Source organism: Manacus candei, unplaced genomic scaffold (genome assembly GCF_025592945.1).
Source record: "Manacus candei isolate 608988 ecotype Guabito, Panama unplaced genomic scaffold, ASM2559294v1 h1tg000086l, whole genome shotgun sequence".
NCBI classification, from domain to species: Eukaryota; Metazoa; Chordata; class Aves; order Passeriformes; family Pipridae; genus Manacus; species Manacus candei.
Window position 1 is genome coordinate 3846614 of NW_026138134.1, and position 18773 is coordinate 3865386.

General features: G+C 51.4%; 1 protein-coding gene across 8 annotated transcripts in view; it reads right to left on the reverse strand.

Annotated features, from left to right (window-relative positions):
* B3GAT1 (beta-1,3-glucuronyltransferase 1) overlaps window positions 1–18773 on the reverse strand; it is a 112992-nt gene that overhangs the window by 3658 nt on the left and 90561 nt on the right. For 3 of the 8 annotated variants that reach the window (XM_051812271.1, XM_051812270.1, XM_051812269.1), the window contains 5 exons: window positions 13247–13365; window positions 12947–13093; window positions 9736–10244; window positions 6017–6313; window positions 177–294 (listed from right to left, as the gene is read on the reverse strand). In XM_051812271.1, coding sequence (XP_051668231.1) covers window positions 208–294; window positions 6017–6313; window positions 9736–10244; window positions 12947–13093; window positions 13247–13250 — 1044 coding nt within the window. In that variant the 5' untranslated portion in view covers window positions 13251–13365 and the 3' untranslated portion in view covers window positions 177–207. The other 5 variants (XM_051812272.1, XM_051812273.1, XM_051812276.1 and 2 more) reach the window with 5 other exon arrangements.

Genomic DNA, 18773 nt, shown 5'->3' on the forward strand with positions numbered 1-18773 from the left:
TAAATATTGATTAACTTAAAAAAAAAGAGAGGTTAACTAATGGTCTGGAGAAGTTTAGCAGTAAGGGAAGGTCAGAGATGTGAAAAATGGAAACAGAAAAGCTCATTTAAAAGAGCTTTTATCTTTTCCCTGCCATTGTCCAGCTTCTCATTACTGGTAGAAACATGTGCTCTTACCTGGTGTTGGTCTTGGCTCAGCCACGCACAGTCAGATTTCCACATTGGGATCTGTGAATCCTTTCTTCCCCTCATTCACCAGCACGGGCTTTTCTGTCCTTGTGTGCCAGACTAAAATCTGAAGAAGCCAGCAGAAGTCATTAGCTGCACCTCTCCACTGCACTAACAAATATTCCTGCACATTAAATCAATAGTGCAATTTAGGCAGCCACCCCGGGGCCTAATGGTGCATTCACCGCTGAGCGGGGCTTTGCATAAACCTTCACTTAGGCAGAGCTGCTGCTCTGCAAGATGCACAGTGCACAGAAATTACCCATTTTACAGTGTACTGTCGTGGGACATTAACCTGCTCCTTCCGTGCAGTTATCAACCATCTTCCTCAAAAGGCTCATCAGCCTCCCAATGGGGTGGGGCAGCTCCCTCACAAGCAGGGAATCACATCCGTGTTTCCCCACACAGCCAGTTCCTCACTCTGGTTCTTGGTTGTCATGTTGCTGCATCCTTGGCCAGTGGAGTCACCTGCCTGGCTCAGAGGGGAAGGGCAAATTCCTGGCACTTCAGGTCACACTGGGACTGGTGGATCAGAGAGGGAAGAGGCAGCTGTAGGAGCACCACCAGCTGCTCCCATCACCTTTGGCTGTGGGAAATGTAAAATGAAGTTTTCGGTCCGTCCCTGAAAATCCATTGTTGGGGAGAAGACATCAGCCTGCTCCTTAACCTCGCTATCACTTCTTTTTCACTCTTAAAGTCTTTTCAGACCCTAAAAAGCTGTGAGGGTGTCACTGAGCTGAGAAGGACTTACAGTGCTGCTGCAGTGCTGCTGCAACCTCTGCTGCCTCCGAGCTGCACGATGCAGGAGCTGGTTCCAGAATCATCCCTGCTTCCCACGTGCTCCAGGCTCCTTTCATAACCCAGCAAGCCTTATCCTTACCCTACTATATCCCCTCTAAATTCCAACCCCCTCCCCCAAAATTCCTCTGGAATGCTGCCATCCCCTATTCTGTACCAGGTATCACATTAAATCCCCACTCTAACTTGCTTAAAACAGAACTGGAGCTTCTACTAAAAGCTTCCCTCGGTCTTGGCAGCAGAGTTTCATAAAGATCAACATCTGTGGAGGAGAACTGGCAAAATATGAGGTGTTTGAACATTTCAGGGGGGCTATTATGGGTAAATAGTTTCTACTAGCTGTGCTGTGCTGCTGGCTCAGATGGTTCTGGAAGCTGTTTAAAATACTCTCCTCCTCACTAGACTCAATTATACTTATTGCTTTGCTCCTAAAACCTGGATTGCTGGGAGCAGCTTTATCCTCTCAGAGCAGGTTTCCTGCCTCCCTTCACCTGAGTGTTGATATTTCCTACCTTGCAGGGGTTTCCCTCTGGTTGCTATGACAATACTCTGCACATTGAATCCGAGTGTCTGCAAACCATTCCCACCCAGCCCCTGCTCTGCTGAAAAACGAGGGCACGCTCTGTGTTCTAAAGGATGAACAAAGCACTCTTCAAACCCTCCTGGTTCAAGGGGAGCACCCCTGCCTTCCCAAGAAGCTTGTTTGACCAAATTTGTCTCTGATGTGAGCAGTCACCTCCTGTGCAGGGCTTAAATCTCGCCTAATACTAAGGCAGTAGAGACCAACTGCTGGCTGGAGTGGGTCCAAAAAACCATTTCATCGTCCCCCACAACCACTTCTGAGCCTGCTCATCAAAGTTACCCTTTGTTCCCAGCCCTGCTCACCCACCACAGCAACGCTGCTGCAATTACTGTGCTGCTTCCCATGAAAAGGCAAAACCAAACAGGTCCCACAAGTGGCTCTCAGGGCTCTGCAGGCATCAGTTACAGGTCCTCATCCAACAACAGGAGATGTAAACCTTAAGTGCAGGCCAGGTGCTTGAGAATTCCTGTGGCCAATTCTCCTTTCCAGCAGGAGCAGGTAAGAGCTCTTTCCCCTCCTGACACACAAACACTCAGCCCTGCTCACGGCCCAGCAACTCGAGCCTCACACCCCATAAACGAGACCACAACGACACATCAGGAGCTTTCCCTTCAAGTGGGTCCCACTTCTGCATTGTTAAAGCCAAGTGCCAAAAAAGACAGATCAGATTAACTAAAATGGACCCATTTTCCACGTTTTCAGCTCGATACAGCAGCTTTTAGCATTTTTCATGCTGTGCTCTTTACCGTGGGAGGGAGATCACCATTTAGCACAGAAACACCTGCTTTTCCTCTCAGCCAATGCTTGATTTTTTTCCCACAGGCAGCTTGTTTTATGCCTAAGGGAAGCTTTGGCTTGGGCACCAACAGAGCAAAGAGTGAGGGGGACCAAGGATCTGACTTCCCCTAAGCAGTGGTTTCATACAGGTCACCCGAGGGACTCCACTTGAAAAAAAAACTCTACTGAGAAACTCTTCCAATCATTTACAGCTCTGCCATTCAGAATCACAGGACTCAAAGCAGATCTCAGGGGATTATAAAGATTCATCTCCATGCAGAATAATTCATTGTCTTCTGACAGGAAATTAAAAAGCAAACAGGAGAGCTGAAGTGGGAAGGGGTCACAGGGTTTCAAGCACACAGACCCTCTGTGGAGGGTTTCAATAATTGTTATTTGAAAGGGAGAATGAATGAAATGTGAAGAAAAAGAAGACAGCAAGCTGAAATGACAGGTTTGTTCCCTGCTCTCCAGCCTGTGCCTGACAACAACCTGTTCCCCAGACTGTGGCATTCACAGTGCCCACGAGCACCTGCCTGGAAGCTCAGAGACACCATCCCCAGGCAGTGCTGAGCTGCCAGACAAGCCCTTCCACAGGATCCACCTGAACACCGAGCTGCCCACCCACAGACTTCATCTCAGATTTTAGTCAGCCAAGAGACAAGGAGGCAACAGGAATGACTTCTTTCAGCCACCACTTTGATCCCAGGGAATTGCTGCCCAGACCACCTGAGTGCACAGAAGCTGCTTCATCCGAAGAAACCCACCTATGCCCGTCTCCCTGGAGAAACAAGTGGCTCCAGGAGCAGCTGGAATGAGATGCCTCATTTCCAATGACCTCGTACTTTGTGGTCTGTCCTCTTGTGCCAGCCTGAGCTGAGGCTTTTTCAGTAGCTGGGGCCACTCAGTGATCCTGGCTGAGCACACTGCAGATTGTTTTCCCAAGGTGTTAATAGAAAATGGGGAGCAGAATGTCCCCAAGTTACACCAACCTCGTGGGAAGACAGAATTTCAGACCTCTCTCCTGTGTCAGAGGATTAAAGAGAGGATGGTTTGCTCTGGGGGGTGTGTGTGGGCAAATGCAGAAGCAGCAGAACACGGAAATACAGTGAAAAACAAAGCCTTGTTTCCTTACAACTCCAGGAGAAACCAACCCTTCCCTCCTGATAAGGAGGGATAACTTTCTCCTCAGCAAGTAACACTGACTTCCTTTACTTTCTCCTTCATTTTGAACAGTTCCCAAATCATGGAAAATAAGCAGGATATATGGCCTTTGGCCTAAGCTTCAGCTTTTGGCAGGTGAGTGCATTTGTGGGCTGAATGCTGATAAATATTACAAGCAGCAGCAGTGCACACAGGAAAAACAGCATTTTTGGAGAACAGATGTCTATGCTTATCTTCCATATTTCTCTGATCCCTCCTTAATGACTCTATATAAGCACATCATAATTTTTAATGTAAACCTCGCTGCAAACAGGTGTTGAACAGAAGCAAACCACGACAACTGATGGGAGCACAGCAGCACAGCAAGAGAGGAGTCTGTGCTTCTCTCTCAGGGTGAGAGGACCCCAGACTCCAGCTGACTTCTGTCCTCCTCTGCTGCTTGTCTGGACTCTGCTCCCGGTAAAATGGGCGAGCAAAACAGCAACTGGGAAATGGAGGCTGCTGGCACCAGCCAAGGCAGAGAGGCAAACCCGACCTGCAAAGCTGCACTCAGAGCTTGCCAGGAGCAGACAGCATTCAGCTCACAACAAGGACCCTTGTAAGATCTCCCCAGCCCAGCCAAGAAAAGAAACACAGTCTGCTTTGGATCCCAGGCAGCAATCCCTGCTCCCTCCCCACCCCACCAGCTCCCGTGTCACAGCACGGCCACGGCAGCCTGGCTGACAGCACCATTTGTTTCCTCCTGCCTGGAAACAACCTTTTCCTTCCTCTCCTTCCTCCCTGTGTCCCTCCAGGACCGTCATTTCCTATCCCCAGCCTTTGAACACAGCTTCTTCCCAGCAGCTATTTGCAGCAGGGACAATACACCGAGGACTGCGTAACTGGGCACGGAGTAAACACCCCTAATCTTCTGTACACCAGCCTAAAAGCAACCTGTCCATCTCTCCTGGCCTGCTGGAAACAGAATTATTTCCAGCCAGTGCTTTCCTGTTAGCTAGGAGGGCACACACTGCCCAAAACCAGGCATCTAATTTTAACCCAATCTCTTTTCCCACCCTTGGGAGACTGGCTGTGCTATTTGTCCCAGCGTTGGACAGGCACAGCCATAGACATGGGGATTAAAAGAGGAGGCACAGCAGGTATTAGATAATAAAAACTTGCTCCTTCCCTTGACTCCTTTTCCTTACTGCTGGATTCCTTGCCTGAACCCTGAGAGCCTTGTTTTTCCATGGCTGTGGAGCAGTGCAGATGGAAAGAGACAAAGGGTTTTCATCACCTTTTTTTTTTTCCTAACCCAAAAAGGGGTGGAGACCTGAATCCAACCCTGGTACTGCTGGCAGTAACAATTTATTTGCAGGGAAAAAAAAAATCCTGTTGGGATAATTAAGCAATAAAGGCTCCCTAAATCAGCCTGGGTGATGCCTATTACAGACAAAGGTGTGAGAGTGCTCTGGCCTCAGAGGAGCCCTTGCACACCTGAGTGCTCAGGGGACCCACTCAGGAAGCTTCAAAACTCCTTGGCAGCACCTCTGTGGTTGATGGGCTGTGATTGATGCCTGTCACATTAACCAGCATTGTCTCATTGTGCCTCACACTTTACCTGTCATCCCAGAGAGATAGTCATCTGCTGTCTCCCATCTAAGACTGGAAGTCTTTAGGGCAAGGAGTTTCTATATTATTTAGCACACAGGGTCCTGCTCCGTGACCTGGAGGCTCCTAGGCAATGTGTACAGTCAAATAATAATTAACTGACTGCAGTAAAATCCCCCCAAAATGAAGCTTCCTGAAGATTTTACTGACTGCAGTAAAATTCCCCCAAAATGAAGTTTCCTTGCAAATAATAAGGATGTCTTCTAGGGGTGATGTAAGAAAGAAGAACAGTTACAGGGGAGAGAAGACTCCATATTTCAAGGCAGCTGCTAGCAGCCTGCAACCAAACAGATAAACGCCCTTCACACATTTTAATGCATAATCACCCATTCCCAGCTTCCTTGCTCCCTGAAAACATAGAGGAGCAGCCTGGAGAAGAGGAGAGTGAGGGAAGACCTCGTGGCTATCCACAACTTCCTCACAAGGGGAAGCAGAGGGACAGCACTGAGCTCTGCTCTGGGTGAGCAGGGGCAGCACCCAGGGGATGGCTGGAGCTGTGTCAGGGCAGGCTCAGGTTGGATCTCAGCAAAAGGTTCTTCCCCCAGAGGGTGGTTGGCACTGCCCAGGCTCCCCAGGGCAGTGGGCACGGCCCCAAGGCTGCCAGAGCTCCAGGAGGGTTTGGACAATGCTCTGAGGGACAGGATGGGATTGTTGGGGTGTCTGTGCAGGGCCAGGAGTTGAATCAATGATCCTTGTGAGCCCCTTTCAACTCAGGATATTCTACCATTCTCTGAAGTGACCAAATGATGGGGCTGAATGTCTTTTCCTCCACCCTAGACCCTCACAGCCCAGGAGGGACACGAGGACAAGACCATACCTTAGTGCAATTGGCAGCCTTGGGCTCGAGGTCGTTGAGGGTGACCAGCTCCCGGAGCAGGCTGCTCTCCTGGTAGCCCCCCTTGACCCCTCTCAGTTTGAAGTAGGCCTGAGATCGCTGCAGGATCAGCCTGAGGTTCACAGCAAAGCCTGCCATGTCGATGGCGAAGGGCCGGTGCGGGTCGAACACGGTTTTCCAGCCGTAGACCTTCCCCGCCGAGTTCACCTTGGGGGACTCGTAGCGCAGGCCCCCCACGAAGGCCACCGGCCACACCGACACCTTCCTGGTGCTGCGCATCTGGGGGCAGGAGACAAGGGCAGGTGGGGGCACTGCCAACGCTGCCAGCACCCCCAACACACCAACACAACCCCTTCGCCCGGGAACAAACAGCCCCGAGCTCCCTCCAGAGCCGCCAGCCCGGGTTACACCCCCTGTGCCTTGGACACTATCACTCCCCTGTGAAAGGCTGCTCATCTCCTGGCTGGAGGAGCTGATGGAAGAAACAGAAACTTTGCTCACAGTGCCCAAATAAGGAACAGCACAATCGTGGAGAAGTCCTTGAGAATGAGAGAAGGGATGTAACTCAAACAAACAGCGCTGGTGAGGCCACCCCTGGAGTGCTGTGTCCAGCTCTGGGCCCCTCAGCTCAGGAAGGACATGGAGGGGCTGGAGCAGGTCCAGAGGAGAGCAACGAGGCTGGGGAAGGGACTGGAGCACAAGTGCTGTGAGGAGAGGCTGAGGGAGCTGGGGGGGCTCAGCCTGGAGAAGAGGAGGCTCAGGGGAGACCTCCTGACTGTCTGCAACTCCCTGACAGGAGGGGGGAGCCAGGGGGGAGTCGGGCTCTTCTCCCAGGAACCAGCAGCAGGACAAGAGGGCTGGGTGTTCAGCTGTGCCACGGGAGTTTTAGGTTGGACATTAGGAAGAAATTCTTTACAGAGAGAGTGATCAGGCATTGGAATGGGCTGCCCAGGGAGGTGGTAGAGTCACTGTCCCTGGAGGTGTTTAAGAAGAGACTGGATGTGGTCTGGTTGACAAGGTGGTGTTGGGTCACAGGTTGGACTCGATGATTTCAGAGGTCTTTTCCAACCTAGCTGGTTCTGTGATTTTGTAAACTAAGCTCTGTGTACCCAGATAAAATAAAGAACAAACGTTTCAGTTTTGGTGGTGGCACACAATGACGTTGTACCTGCCCAAGAACTGAGGTCCAGATGATGAAGACGACCCTGGAAGGACCAAAGAACAACTTCCAACAGAGGTGTGGCTATGTAAAGCAAACTAATGAATATGTATTAAGTAAGCAAGAGCATCTAATGAATATGTAAACAGTATGTGTAATAAAAAGCCCTGTCCATCTGTCACTTGGCACATTCAATTAGAGGAGCTCTCCTCCAAATGTGCAGCACGGTGAATAAAGGAGAATGTCCTTTTTAACATCTACAAATTGGTGTTAAGAAGATTGTTTCTGCAAAGTGCTTTGGAAAGTGGCAGCTAAAAACAGCACTGGTAATGGATGGCCACGGAACCAGCTCAGCACTAAAAACAAAGCTGCCAATAATAAGTGCCTCGGGGATTTATGAGTGGGCTGTTGGTTCTTTTTTGTCCAAAGGTTTTTAGAGCTGTGGGGCTCCATATGGAGCAGCTGGGGAAATCAAGGCACAGCAGGGAAGCACCTTGTTCAATCCTGGGAATGCAGGAATGGCATATCTAGGAAGAAAGGTGGTCTCTGCTAAGCTATTTAAGCTCAGTCTCAGCCCATGGGCCATGGTAAAGCTAAAGGCATCTTTAGAGTGAAGCCCTGCAGGTCACAGCCTTGGAGGCAGCTGGGAAGCACAGACATGGTGCTTTCCAGCTGCTCCCACCCATCAGCACAGCACTGGACGCCTCTGCTCCCCACAGAGTCACCAGAAATAGAGAAGAGCCACCAGGGGCCATTTCAGCTGCCTGCACTTGCCCAGGTAGATGCCTTGGATGCCAGTCTGCCCACTCAGCTCACCCCCAGCACCCTGCCCTGCTCTCTGGCAGGCTCAGCCTCCCGTTGTGCTCTCAGCTCGGGCTCTTAGAGCAGGGATCTCCCAGAGCTAATCTCATCACTGCTAATTACTGCAAACGAGAGCAGAAAAGCTCTGGCACTTGCCCTTCTGCATTATACAGATGCTCACGGCAGCCCCTGTCCACAGGGAGCAATAATGTGTGTCTCCTGCATTTCACAGCACATTTCCTTGGCTCCCTGTGACCTCAACTGCAGAGACATATCAGAGAGGAGAAGGCTCTACGAGCAAAGCACACGAGTGAATGAAGGAACCCTCTCTGCTTTATTCATGTGTGGAGTCTGCCTCAAGATGCTGCCAGAGTAACCTCAAAGGGGTCTGGGGAAGAAAGAAATTCAGTCTGAATTCACTTTCAGCTTTTAAAAGTGTGTGTATTCCTGTGGCTGTCTAAGCTAAAGTGAGAGCTGTCAGGGAAGGGAAAGAGGTATGTAGGAGGAAATAAATAGGAGATCCCTCTTATGAAAACTGGCAACAGGCAGGGAAGGGAGCAATCCTCCTTTCTTGTCCATTGTGCAAGAGTTTGGCCTCAGGAGAGTAAGGGAATAAGTAATTTCTGAGCTGGAAGCCAGGTGAGGAACAGTGTAGCTGGCACTGTAACACCCTCCAATACTGGGAGATGCTCAGGAGTTCATTTAGAGCCTCAGTTGGAGTGGAACAAACAGGAAAGGTGGGGAAGCACATGGAAACCTTCCCCTGCTCAAGCCCAACAATATTGTCAGGACACGCTGAAATTCTCTTCTCTGTGGTGACCAGAGACAGGATCCAAGGGATGGCCTGGAGCTGTGTCAGGGCAGGCTCAGGTTGGATCTCAGGCAAAGGTTCTTCCCCCAGAGGCTGGTTGGGCACTGCCCAGGCTCCCCAGGGCAGTGGGCACAGCCCCAAGGCTGCCAGAGCTCCAGGAGGGTTTGGCTGATCCTCTGGGGCACAGGGTGTGAGACTCTTGGGTCCTGTGCAGGGACATGAACTGACAGGAATTAACAGCCAGCCAAGTGCTGGAGAAGGAAGGTGGATAACACCAGCTCAGGAACCAGCTGGGAATCTCCTGCAGCATGTGGTGTGGAAGGAGCATGGCCGAGCTTTCTCTTCTAGGCAGGTGCTTCTGCACAGGCATGTTGGACTGCAGGGGATGTTCCAACCCTACCAAGGCTCCCCACAGGGGAGGGCAGCTCCTCATTAGCCTGCTTTCCAGTGAAAGCTGCCTCTGATCACATGCCACAGGTAAACTGGGGTTCCTGTTACTTCACACACTCCATTTGAAGAATCTCCATCATATGTGAAATGGGGAAAGTCGTGGGATTATCAGTTCCAGGACTGAACTGGCTCATTTCTCTTTATGCAAACAGCATCAGTGGCATCCTGGCAGATGAAATGGGTCTTGGGAAGACACTGCAAACAGTTTCTCCCCTTGGCTATATGAAACACTACAGAAACATTCCTGGACCTCGCACAGTGTTAGTTCCCGGATGAATGACTCTGGGAAACACAGAGTGGAGAAGCCCCAGAGAAAACCTGAGGATGGGTGCAGTGGGACCACTGTCCAGAGCAGACTGATCCAGAGCTCAGGAGAGGACGTGCTGGGCACTTTTCACAGCATTTTTCACCCCCACCCCACACTCCCCCCACCCCTTGGCAGGGTCTTACCTCCTCAAAGAGCTCCAGGCAGGGCCTTACCTCCTCAAAGAGCTCCAGGCTGTAGGTGTTGTCATCATCAGCAAAGTAAACAATCCCGGGCTGGCTGTTGTTTTTGTTAAAGGTCTCTCTCAGCCACCTGAGGGCGAGGTTCCTCTGCATGGTGCCGCGGGGGATGCGGGGGTCCCGCATGTCCCCGCGCAGTTTGTAGTTGCGGGGGGTCTCCACGTTGAGGTGGGTGTAGTTGAGCCCCGTGTCCCGCAGCAGGCGGGTGATGAGCGGGGTGCGGCGCTGGGAGTCCTCCACCAGGATCCAGTGCAGGTTGGGCACGTGCAGGAGGGTGTTGGCCAGCCGGGTGAGCTCGGCCTTCTGCACGGGCCGGCTGTAGGTGGGGGTGACGACGTGGATGGTGGGCAGGGTGTCCGACCACGGGGGTGGGCGCGTGTAAACATACTCTGTCCTCACCACCTCCACAATGTCCCGCTCCGACAGGCAGTATTCTTTGGAGTCCAAGCCTGCAGCGAGATCACGCTGGGAGTCACCACCATCATCTGGGCAAGGGCATGGAGAGAAGAGAAAGCTGCATGGGCTCGGGGCGTCCGACACCCCCCGAGCGAGCCAGGCTGCTGGCTAACAGCACGTCACCCCCGCGGGCTCGGAGGAAAGGAGGCTTGGAGGGAGGCTTTAATAAATAGGGACACAAATAAATAAAGGATTCAGGGACGAACACACATGAGAAAAGAGGGTTCTGCTGTTAGAAAACCAGCGCTGAATGAGGCTCGGGAGCTCAGGACAGCGCTGAGGAGAGCTCACAAGAAGTAGCTTCAAAAAGCACCCAGAAGAGACAGGACTGTAGAGGAATTAGGTCTAGATAAAGAAAATAGCCAAGTGGATTGATGAACTAACATTCCTGAAGAGCTCCAGGGCTCTGGGCACCATGATCAGTGGGACAGGACTCGTGGCTCTGCACTCAGCCACTGGGGCACCTGGATTAGGAGGCAGGGAACTAACTGGTGGAAAACACCAACCCAGCAGCAGGACACTGCAGAACCCCTCTGCTCTCTGACAGGCACAGATGGGGAACAGAGAAGACACACTTCAAACCCAGTAATGGAGAGGAATTAAAGCCTGTAATTGTAGGTTTTTTCCTGCAGAGACTTTCACCTGCCTCTGACTAACCTCTCCTCAAAAAGATCCCACCAACCTCCGAACAGAGCAGCCCATCCAGCAGTGTGGATGTGAACAGTGAACATCACACAGATCAGATACACTGATCCAAACACATCAAACCCTTGCAAATAGACTTGTTCACTGTCAGCTCAAGGAAAAATACAACGCTGATGCACCTGTTGGTTTTCCAGGGTGCAACTTCCACAGTTTCCACTGCGGAGCAGCAGGAATGCCATGGTCTAGAGAGATGAAGAGAGACCTCCATTCAGGATGTAAGCCTGCCTCTCCAGTGGGCACAGAATACTTTGAGCCACAGATTTTGCAAAACCAGCTACTCCCAGGAACTTCAGATGAGAAAGAAGAGGAACAGACAGCCATTAGATCTGACCCAGCAGGGTACTGCCTATGGTTTTTTCATAGCATGTTATTCTTCCAGCTGCACAGACTTTGATAGCAGTCCTGAACCAAATGAGGGCCTTGTACTCCATGGCGTTGTCAGAGGGAGGGGGGATATTTGGGGGAGGGAGTAGGGATGAGGTGTCCTGCACAGGCTGATATCACTCCCTATATAAGGCAAAGCACATCATCACATAGCAGAGCCCTCTGAAAGCAGAGAACACTGGAATGAATTCAAAAACAAATCTGCAAAATGCATTGGACACGGACACAAATGTAATTAGCCAGGACGGTGCCTGGGACAGTTTGCAAACCCCTGCAGGTCAAACCCTCAGCTGCAAACCCTGGCACGTGGCAGCACTGCTGTTCTGGGCATCTCCAGGTGCACATCTCTTCCAGCACCTGCTACCAAAGGACCTCAGAAATGCTTCACAAGAACAAAATGATTTCTCTCAAGAGCTTTCAGGTCGTTCTCTATCCCCACTCACTTTCCACTGGAGGCTCAGAGAAGCAGAGAAGTGTCTTAGCAAGGTCATCAGTGAGTCACTGAGTCAGAGCAGAGCAGTCTCTGTGCTGCAACTTCAGTAGCCATTCACAGAAAACAGCTGCCAGTTTCCAGGGCAGTGAATCAAAATGCTCTACAGACAGACAGCATATTCTTAGTAGTCTTTAAAGTCCTGTTTTAGAGCCCAGCAGATCCCTCATCCTCTGAAACATTGTCCACCTTCCAGAGGGGATCACAGTCATTTTTCCCTGCTCAGAGTTTCAAGGGTGGCTATCATGGGAAAGGTAAAGCTGCTCAGGACACTCTGAACTTCCTACAGTTCAAGCTGCACATCAGCAGAGGGATAATCAACTGTGGAGGATGGGGACAAACACTAAAAGGGAAGCGAATCTCCCAGAGGAAGGGGCCAGGAAGGATGGAGGGGACCTGAAAATGAGCCAGCCTTCTTCCCCACAGAGCAGCCCCCCCAGCTGCCCCCCTGCCCTCAGCAGAAGGGCAGAACCAAGAAGGAAGAAGGCAGAAGGCAGCATGGCTTCTTCCAGCCCCCAAGAGCTTCCATAGCCCTTAGATATGGCTGCTGTGCCATGAACAGGATCAAAACTAAGACCCTTCAGGCCAGAGAGGTTCCCTGGGAACTTCCTTCAGTCACCTGATTTGGGCCAGGGCTCTGTTTCCTGCAGTGTGTGACAGGCAGTGTGGAAGCCAACTTCTCATAGCACTGTAACTCCACCAGGCAGGTGAGATCTCCTTCAAGTGCAAGGGCTCCAGTTTGCTGCTTTCCTTAAAAGGTGCTTTCTGCCTCACGTCTCAAGCAGCAGCTTTGTTTCCTCTGCTCTCCTTTTTGCAGCTTTCCTGCTGGAATAAGTTGTGTGCAGAGAGCTGAAAAGGCCAGCAGGAAGGGAATCCTCTCGTCAGGGAACAAAGACAAGCAGTACTCTGGATTTAGGCCACAAAGAGCTCTCCAAGTGCAGTAAGCACACCCCATGACTTGGAGTTTGATGTCTGTGAGGAACCCCTATGAGCACTGGGCTGGCCCTACAGCAGAAGTGGGGAGGCTCCTGCATGAGCATGGTCTGGGAGCTGAGATGAGCATGGGCTGCCATGAAGAAATGAAATGAGAGAGGAGATGAGGACGAGGGAGGGATGCACAGACTTGGCATGGGCTGGTTTGATTTCTCTCACCCTTGTGCACTGCAAGCAGTGGAGCAATGGTGCTCTGGTGCCAGACGGTGATTAGTAGTGTCCAGGGCAGAACTATCAGCACGATAGCCAGGATGTCTCGTCTCTTCGGCATCTCCAAGACTGACTGGACCCACAGCTCCTCATTACCTGACAGTGAAAACCCCAGAGACAGAACAGCAGAGCACATGGAGAACAGAAATAAATGGGCAAGAAGGAACAGGGACAGAGAGAGAACGCGAGAGAGGGAGAGAGCAGCGAAGGAGACACGACTCGTGGGTCTTACCAGTGCTTACAACCCACCCATTGCAGAAGCAGGTTTGGAGGGGCCTCGGCTGCTGAGACCAGGAGCAGGAGGGTACTTCTGCAGGGCACTGCTGGAGCTGCCAGCAGGAACTTCAGGGAATCATTTGGAAGAAAACCTGCAACAAAGAGCAAAGGCGAGTAGGCAGAGAAAAGTACTGGGGAGCTGCTTCCCAGAGCTCACAAATCTCCTCAAGAAGAACAAATCCAGCTGGGGCAGTGAGCAGCAGCAATGTGTCCCACCCCTCTGGGGAGATGCCTTCTGGGTGTGCAGAGCCTTGCTTTCCTTTGCATGCACTTGTCAAGCAAGGCCCTTGCTCCAGCCAAGCGAAAGCTGCTCAGTGCCGCAGCGCCTGAACCATTCCAAGGGGAAAAGGACCTTCCCCACAAGGCAGCCAAGCCTCACACACCACGTGCCAGGCCCAAGGCCAAGGAGAGAGCAGAGACCATCACGACCAAATCACTGGCTGACCCATCAGCAAGGGCTGTGACCCTCCAGACCCTGTCCCTGGGCCGGGCAGAGCCCTCGGGGCGGCTGCACCTCTGCTCCTGGGAGCGTGGCTCCAGTGCAGCTGGTGATCCCACATGTTTCCCATCACTACTCCTCTCAGCTCAGCCCATCCCACTGGCATTCCAGCCCAGGCTTCCAGCAGCCTGTTCAGGTTCACTCCTTCCATCCCAGAGGTGCTGCGGCTGGAGTGTATCAAAGTGCCACAACGGCTTAGTTTGATCTCACACGAGCACATACAAGATTTAAGCAGGCTGTATTTCATCCAAGCAGCTTGGCAGGCAAAGCACAGCACTTAGCAGGGCCACGCAGGGTGGGCAGTTTGCAAACATGGGTAGCAGTTTAGTGCCACTGCTCCCATGTGGGGGAACGCATTAGGCGGCTGCTAAAAGGGCTGCAGTGCAAGGGAGAGCCCGGAATACCAGGGAAAAAACTGCTCTGGGAAAAGCACTGATCTCCCACTGCCTGGTCCATCACCACCAGTGACCTGGCAATTATCAGATCCCCTCCTTAAACCAGAGCGAGCTCCCCGAGCCTGGGCTGTGGATGTGATGCTGCTTTGCAAATGTTGTCCCTGAGCTTGCTTTTTCTTGGTAGCATGGAGAAATCCAGGTTCAAATCCCTGCTTAGCCCAAATTGGATGGATCTGAATTTCCCTTGGCCATGCCTTGGCCACTGGGCTGTACAGTCAGGCTCCGGCACTGAGCCCAGTGGAAGACTGGGAGCGAAATGGCTCCAAGAACTGACAGGTTGTCCTCCTGAAGGAATATTGATATTCAAGTTGCTGGACAGAACCTGGTTCTTCCAAATTAGCACTCCAATCACAGAGGTATTAATTTACCAGGGAAAACAAGGGGTAAGGAGAACACAGGCTGGGCTTTGTCCCTAAAAAAAAAAAAGTATCCCTCAACTAAAGTTTCAGTGCACCCATTTTTTTTCCCCACACATACAAAACATGAACTCATCAAAAATTTCCAGCCAACTCCAGCAAACACCCAGTTCCCCACTCAGAGTTTTTTCATTTTTCTCATTGGTTTAAGCAGACCAAATAAAGCAGGAAGAAAGAGGAGGAATTATTCCAGCAAACATCAGCCTTCTGCAGCATCCCTGTCCAGCTCTGGGGGCTCTTGGAGCCAGAGAAATCCTGCTGGCCCAGCCCTGCTGAAGCACAGTGCCCTCAGGAAAGAGCATGTGGCCTCATCTCTGCTGTCCCTGCAGCTGCTGAACAGAGGACACGGAATGTTGGCATCCTTTGAATCCTCTAATAAAGCTGGAACACGTCCCTTGGGCATCCCCGTGGGGCAGAGCCACGAGGGGCAGCTGAAAAGCCTCGACCCCTTCCCCGGTGAAGTGCCTTCCCTAGGAATGCACCCAGGAAAGGGCTCTGCCGCTGGAGAGGGGCTGGGGGGAAATGAGAGGCTAAAAGAGCCACTCAGAGTCCATTCCCAGCCCGTGGCAAGCTGCCACGGAGGGCTGGCACGCATCAAATGCCCTGTTTGTCAGGGGCAGCTTCCTCCAAAGGCAGCACTCCCACCTCAAAGCCGCCTTTTCCTGCCAATCCAGGCTCAACTCAGCCCCCTCCCACGGGACAGGCTGACCCTGGGCTCGGTAAGGTGGGCAGTAGGCACCTCTGGGCTGGGCTGCTGCTCTGATTTCCAGCCCTTGAGCACCGGGGAAAACGAGCAGGCTCCAGTGATTTGTGCACTGGTCTCTCCAGCATTGATTCCTTTTAATTTGCCACGGAGCATTTGGCAGCTCCCTGGTCCATCAGCTGTCACCGTGCAGCTCCAGCTGCCAAGGGCCAGCACAGCCCACTCGTGCCCCAGCACAGGGAGCTCTTGGCTTGGGCTGACAGCAGGGAGCTTCAGGGGACAGGGAATGGTCCCCTCCATTCCCCCCTGGAGCTGGCTGAGCTCTGCTTGCACCCTGGGCCGTCCTGAGCTGCAGATGGGAGTCAGCTCGGTGGCTGTGAGGAATGTCCTCTGTGCCTCAAAGGGACACGGCCCCAGCGTGGATCCCAGCTGGAGATGGAGAAGGTGGGATGGGTGGAACGTGGAGCCACAGCCCACAGCCTGACCCCCAGTTCTGACCCACCCTGAGCTGCATCCACGGACCACCAAGGACTCTGCCCTGCAGCAAAAGCATTTGCTCCCTGCCAGTTCCTGGAGGGATTGCTTTTACTGATGATTCCGAGGAGCCCCACTGAAGGACAGGGTAAGAGCTCCCCTGGGGCTGCTGTGAGATCTCCATCCAAAGTATTTCAAGCATGTTCCCTCTCAGCACACCACGGAGGGCCTTGGTCCAGGGTGACAGCAGTTCCCAGGGCAATAAAGCCATGCTCCCCCCTCACTGCCACGTGCTGCAGCTGCCAGGGGTGAAATCCATGTCCTCCTGTGAGCAACACCAGCCAGGAATTACATGGTAGCCTCTGATTTCACACTGCTGGTGAGAGAAATCACAGCTTCACAGCCCATGACAGAGGGCTTGCCCTGCATCCCAAAAATCCCTTGTTGCCAGAGCCAAACTATGCTTTTTGTTGCTGTTTATGGCACCAGCCAAAAATTGAGCTGGGAAAAAAACGATGCTCCTCTTTAAGGTCCTCCCCTTGAAGGGAAGGGGCTCCTCTATTCCCTTCCCCATCATGATACCACTCCTCTTTTTCCACTGAAAACGTTCAAAACAAAACCTGTTTTGCTCAGATTGTCAGTTTAAGGCTTCTGCTATCTCCTCCTCCACAGGGAAAAGAAGGGGGAGGAACAAATTTAAACATCCATTTAAAAAATCAAGCTCTATTTCCCACTACAGAAAGTATACTTTCTTCCTATTTCTTTTTTTTCCAGTCTCGAAAAAGCGAGGTAAAGACACAAATCATCAGCTCAAATGCAAGTGATTTTGGGGTTAAAATACTTCTAAAACAAAGGTGTTTGGAAAGAATCCGATGCCACATGGTGAAAGAGAACCCCATCCTCCGGCAGAGGGCAATGGTGTCGAGGTATGACAGTATGGAAAGGGCACTCATCTAATAAAAAAGCTTTAATAAAGCCTGGAGCCACGTGTCAGTAACATGCTGGATTATTAAACAGTGAAGATTCTTTTTTTAAATCAACTTAATTGGCATCAGCTCTGACACTTGCCATAGGAAGCACTAATTTGATCTGCAACCTTTACAGTCAGTTTTACCTTCTTCCCTCCTTTGGGGCTGCTCAGCCCCAGTGTCATTAATCCTTGGTTTGCCCACGTCGAACAGAAGTGATTTAAAAAACGTTAAACTGAAGAACGGCTTGATTTGAGTTTGTGTATATACACGGCACTGGAGTAAAAACATTGTCTAGATGTAAGGCAAACACACTCAGAAAACCCCAAACAAACACAGCAAACAGTTGTGTTCCAAAACAGCCGGGAAACAACAAACAAACACAGCCAAAACCTGCAACAAAAGCTTTGCAAAATAAATAAACACTCACATTTCAGGATTAAAAAAGTATATTCTCACCAGCAGCTTTTCCCTCTGGGCAAAGTGTCCCCTAAATCTAAACACAGGGTTCCTTTTGCTTTTGCAAAAGCGACTGGTTCTGATCCCTGCTGAAAAATGATGCTGGAGCAGCACAAGGCAGAGCTGGTCCCTTTGCTCTGCCCAGCAAAATCCACAGAGCAGCTGGAGCACAACCCCTGGGACCCAAAAACCCTTCTGAATTCACACCCAGGCTCAGCCAGAGGAAACTGAGGCACGGGGAGGTTTCAGCAACCCCCCAGCACAACAGAGCCTGAGGCCAAGGGGACAGGTTGGACAGGGCTTGGAGCAACCTGCTCTGAGGAAAAGCGTCCCATGGCAGGGCTTGGAACTCCATGATCTTTAAGGTCCCTTCCAACCCAAACCATCCTGGGATTCTGTGATTCTGTGCCCCATCCCTGGAAGTGTCCAAGGCCAGGTTGGACAGGGCTTGGAGCAACCTGGGCTAGTGGAAGGTGTCCCTGCCCATGGCAGGGGGTGGAAGGAGAGGAGCTTTAAGGTCCCTTCCAACCCAAACCATTCTGGGATTATGTGGTTCTGTAACCAGGGCTCTGCCGCTCCACACACATCCCTGCTCCTACCCACACCAGGAAAAGCCTCTCTCTAAGATTTTGGTGTTTGGCAGGAAAGCCTTGTAAAGCACAGGCTAAAAATAAAGGTAGTAATAAAAGCCTCTTGCTCGTTAATTACTCTGTAAGCCATTACTGCCTCAAAACCCCATAACTTTAATGGGGGCTATTATAAGTATAGTAGCAAAACTGTGGAGCTAATTACTGTTTAGTTATTAAGCAGAACATAGCCAGAACTGAGTAATGAGCACACAGAATTGCTGCTTCTTCGAGGATTTAATCAGGGGTGCTGCCTTCAACCGCAGAGGGGACGAAAGGACAGAGGCTTTGCAGCCCAGACAGAAGGACCCTCCTTGAGCTCCAGCTGAACTGTGCGGCACAAAGCTCGAACTGCAAGTCAACAAAGGGAGGGAGAACCATCCAGAAATGGTTCAGACCACTGTTTGCAATCTTCCAGCTGGAGGAGACCCGGATTCATCACTGGAATTAAAACTGTGGAGCCAACGCAGCCCAGGCCTGTGATGGAGCGTGAGGGTTTGCATGGTCTCTTCATCCAGCACGTTTTCTTCCTTTTGAAAAATTAAAATAATTCCTATGGCCAGAATTAGGAGAAATAATGCATTCTCCTCTTCTCCTTCTTTAAGAAATTCAGAAATATTGGAAAAAGCCTGGTAAGGAAGCTCAGTTTTAGGAGGCTGTTTTTTCACTCAAGGTTTTTGTCCAGCTTCACCTCCAAACCCTGCACTTGCCTTGGCTGCCTACACAGGCTCACTCCTTGTGCTTTCCAAGCTGTTACAGAAACTGAGGCACGGAATTTCCCCAACTTTGCAACAGCTGAGGCAAAACCTGACCTGTTCTCCCCCTCCAGCCCCGAGCCCCTGAGCCCCGTTGCAGCAAATGGGATCAAGAACACAGATTATCTCACAGCAAAAAAAAAAG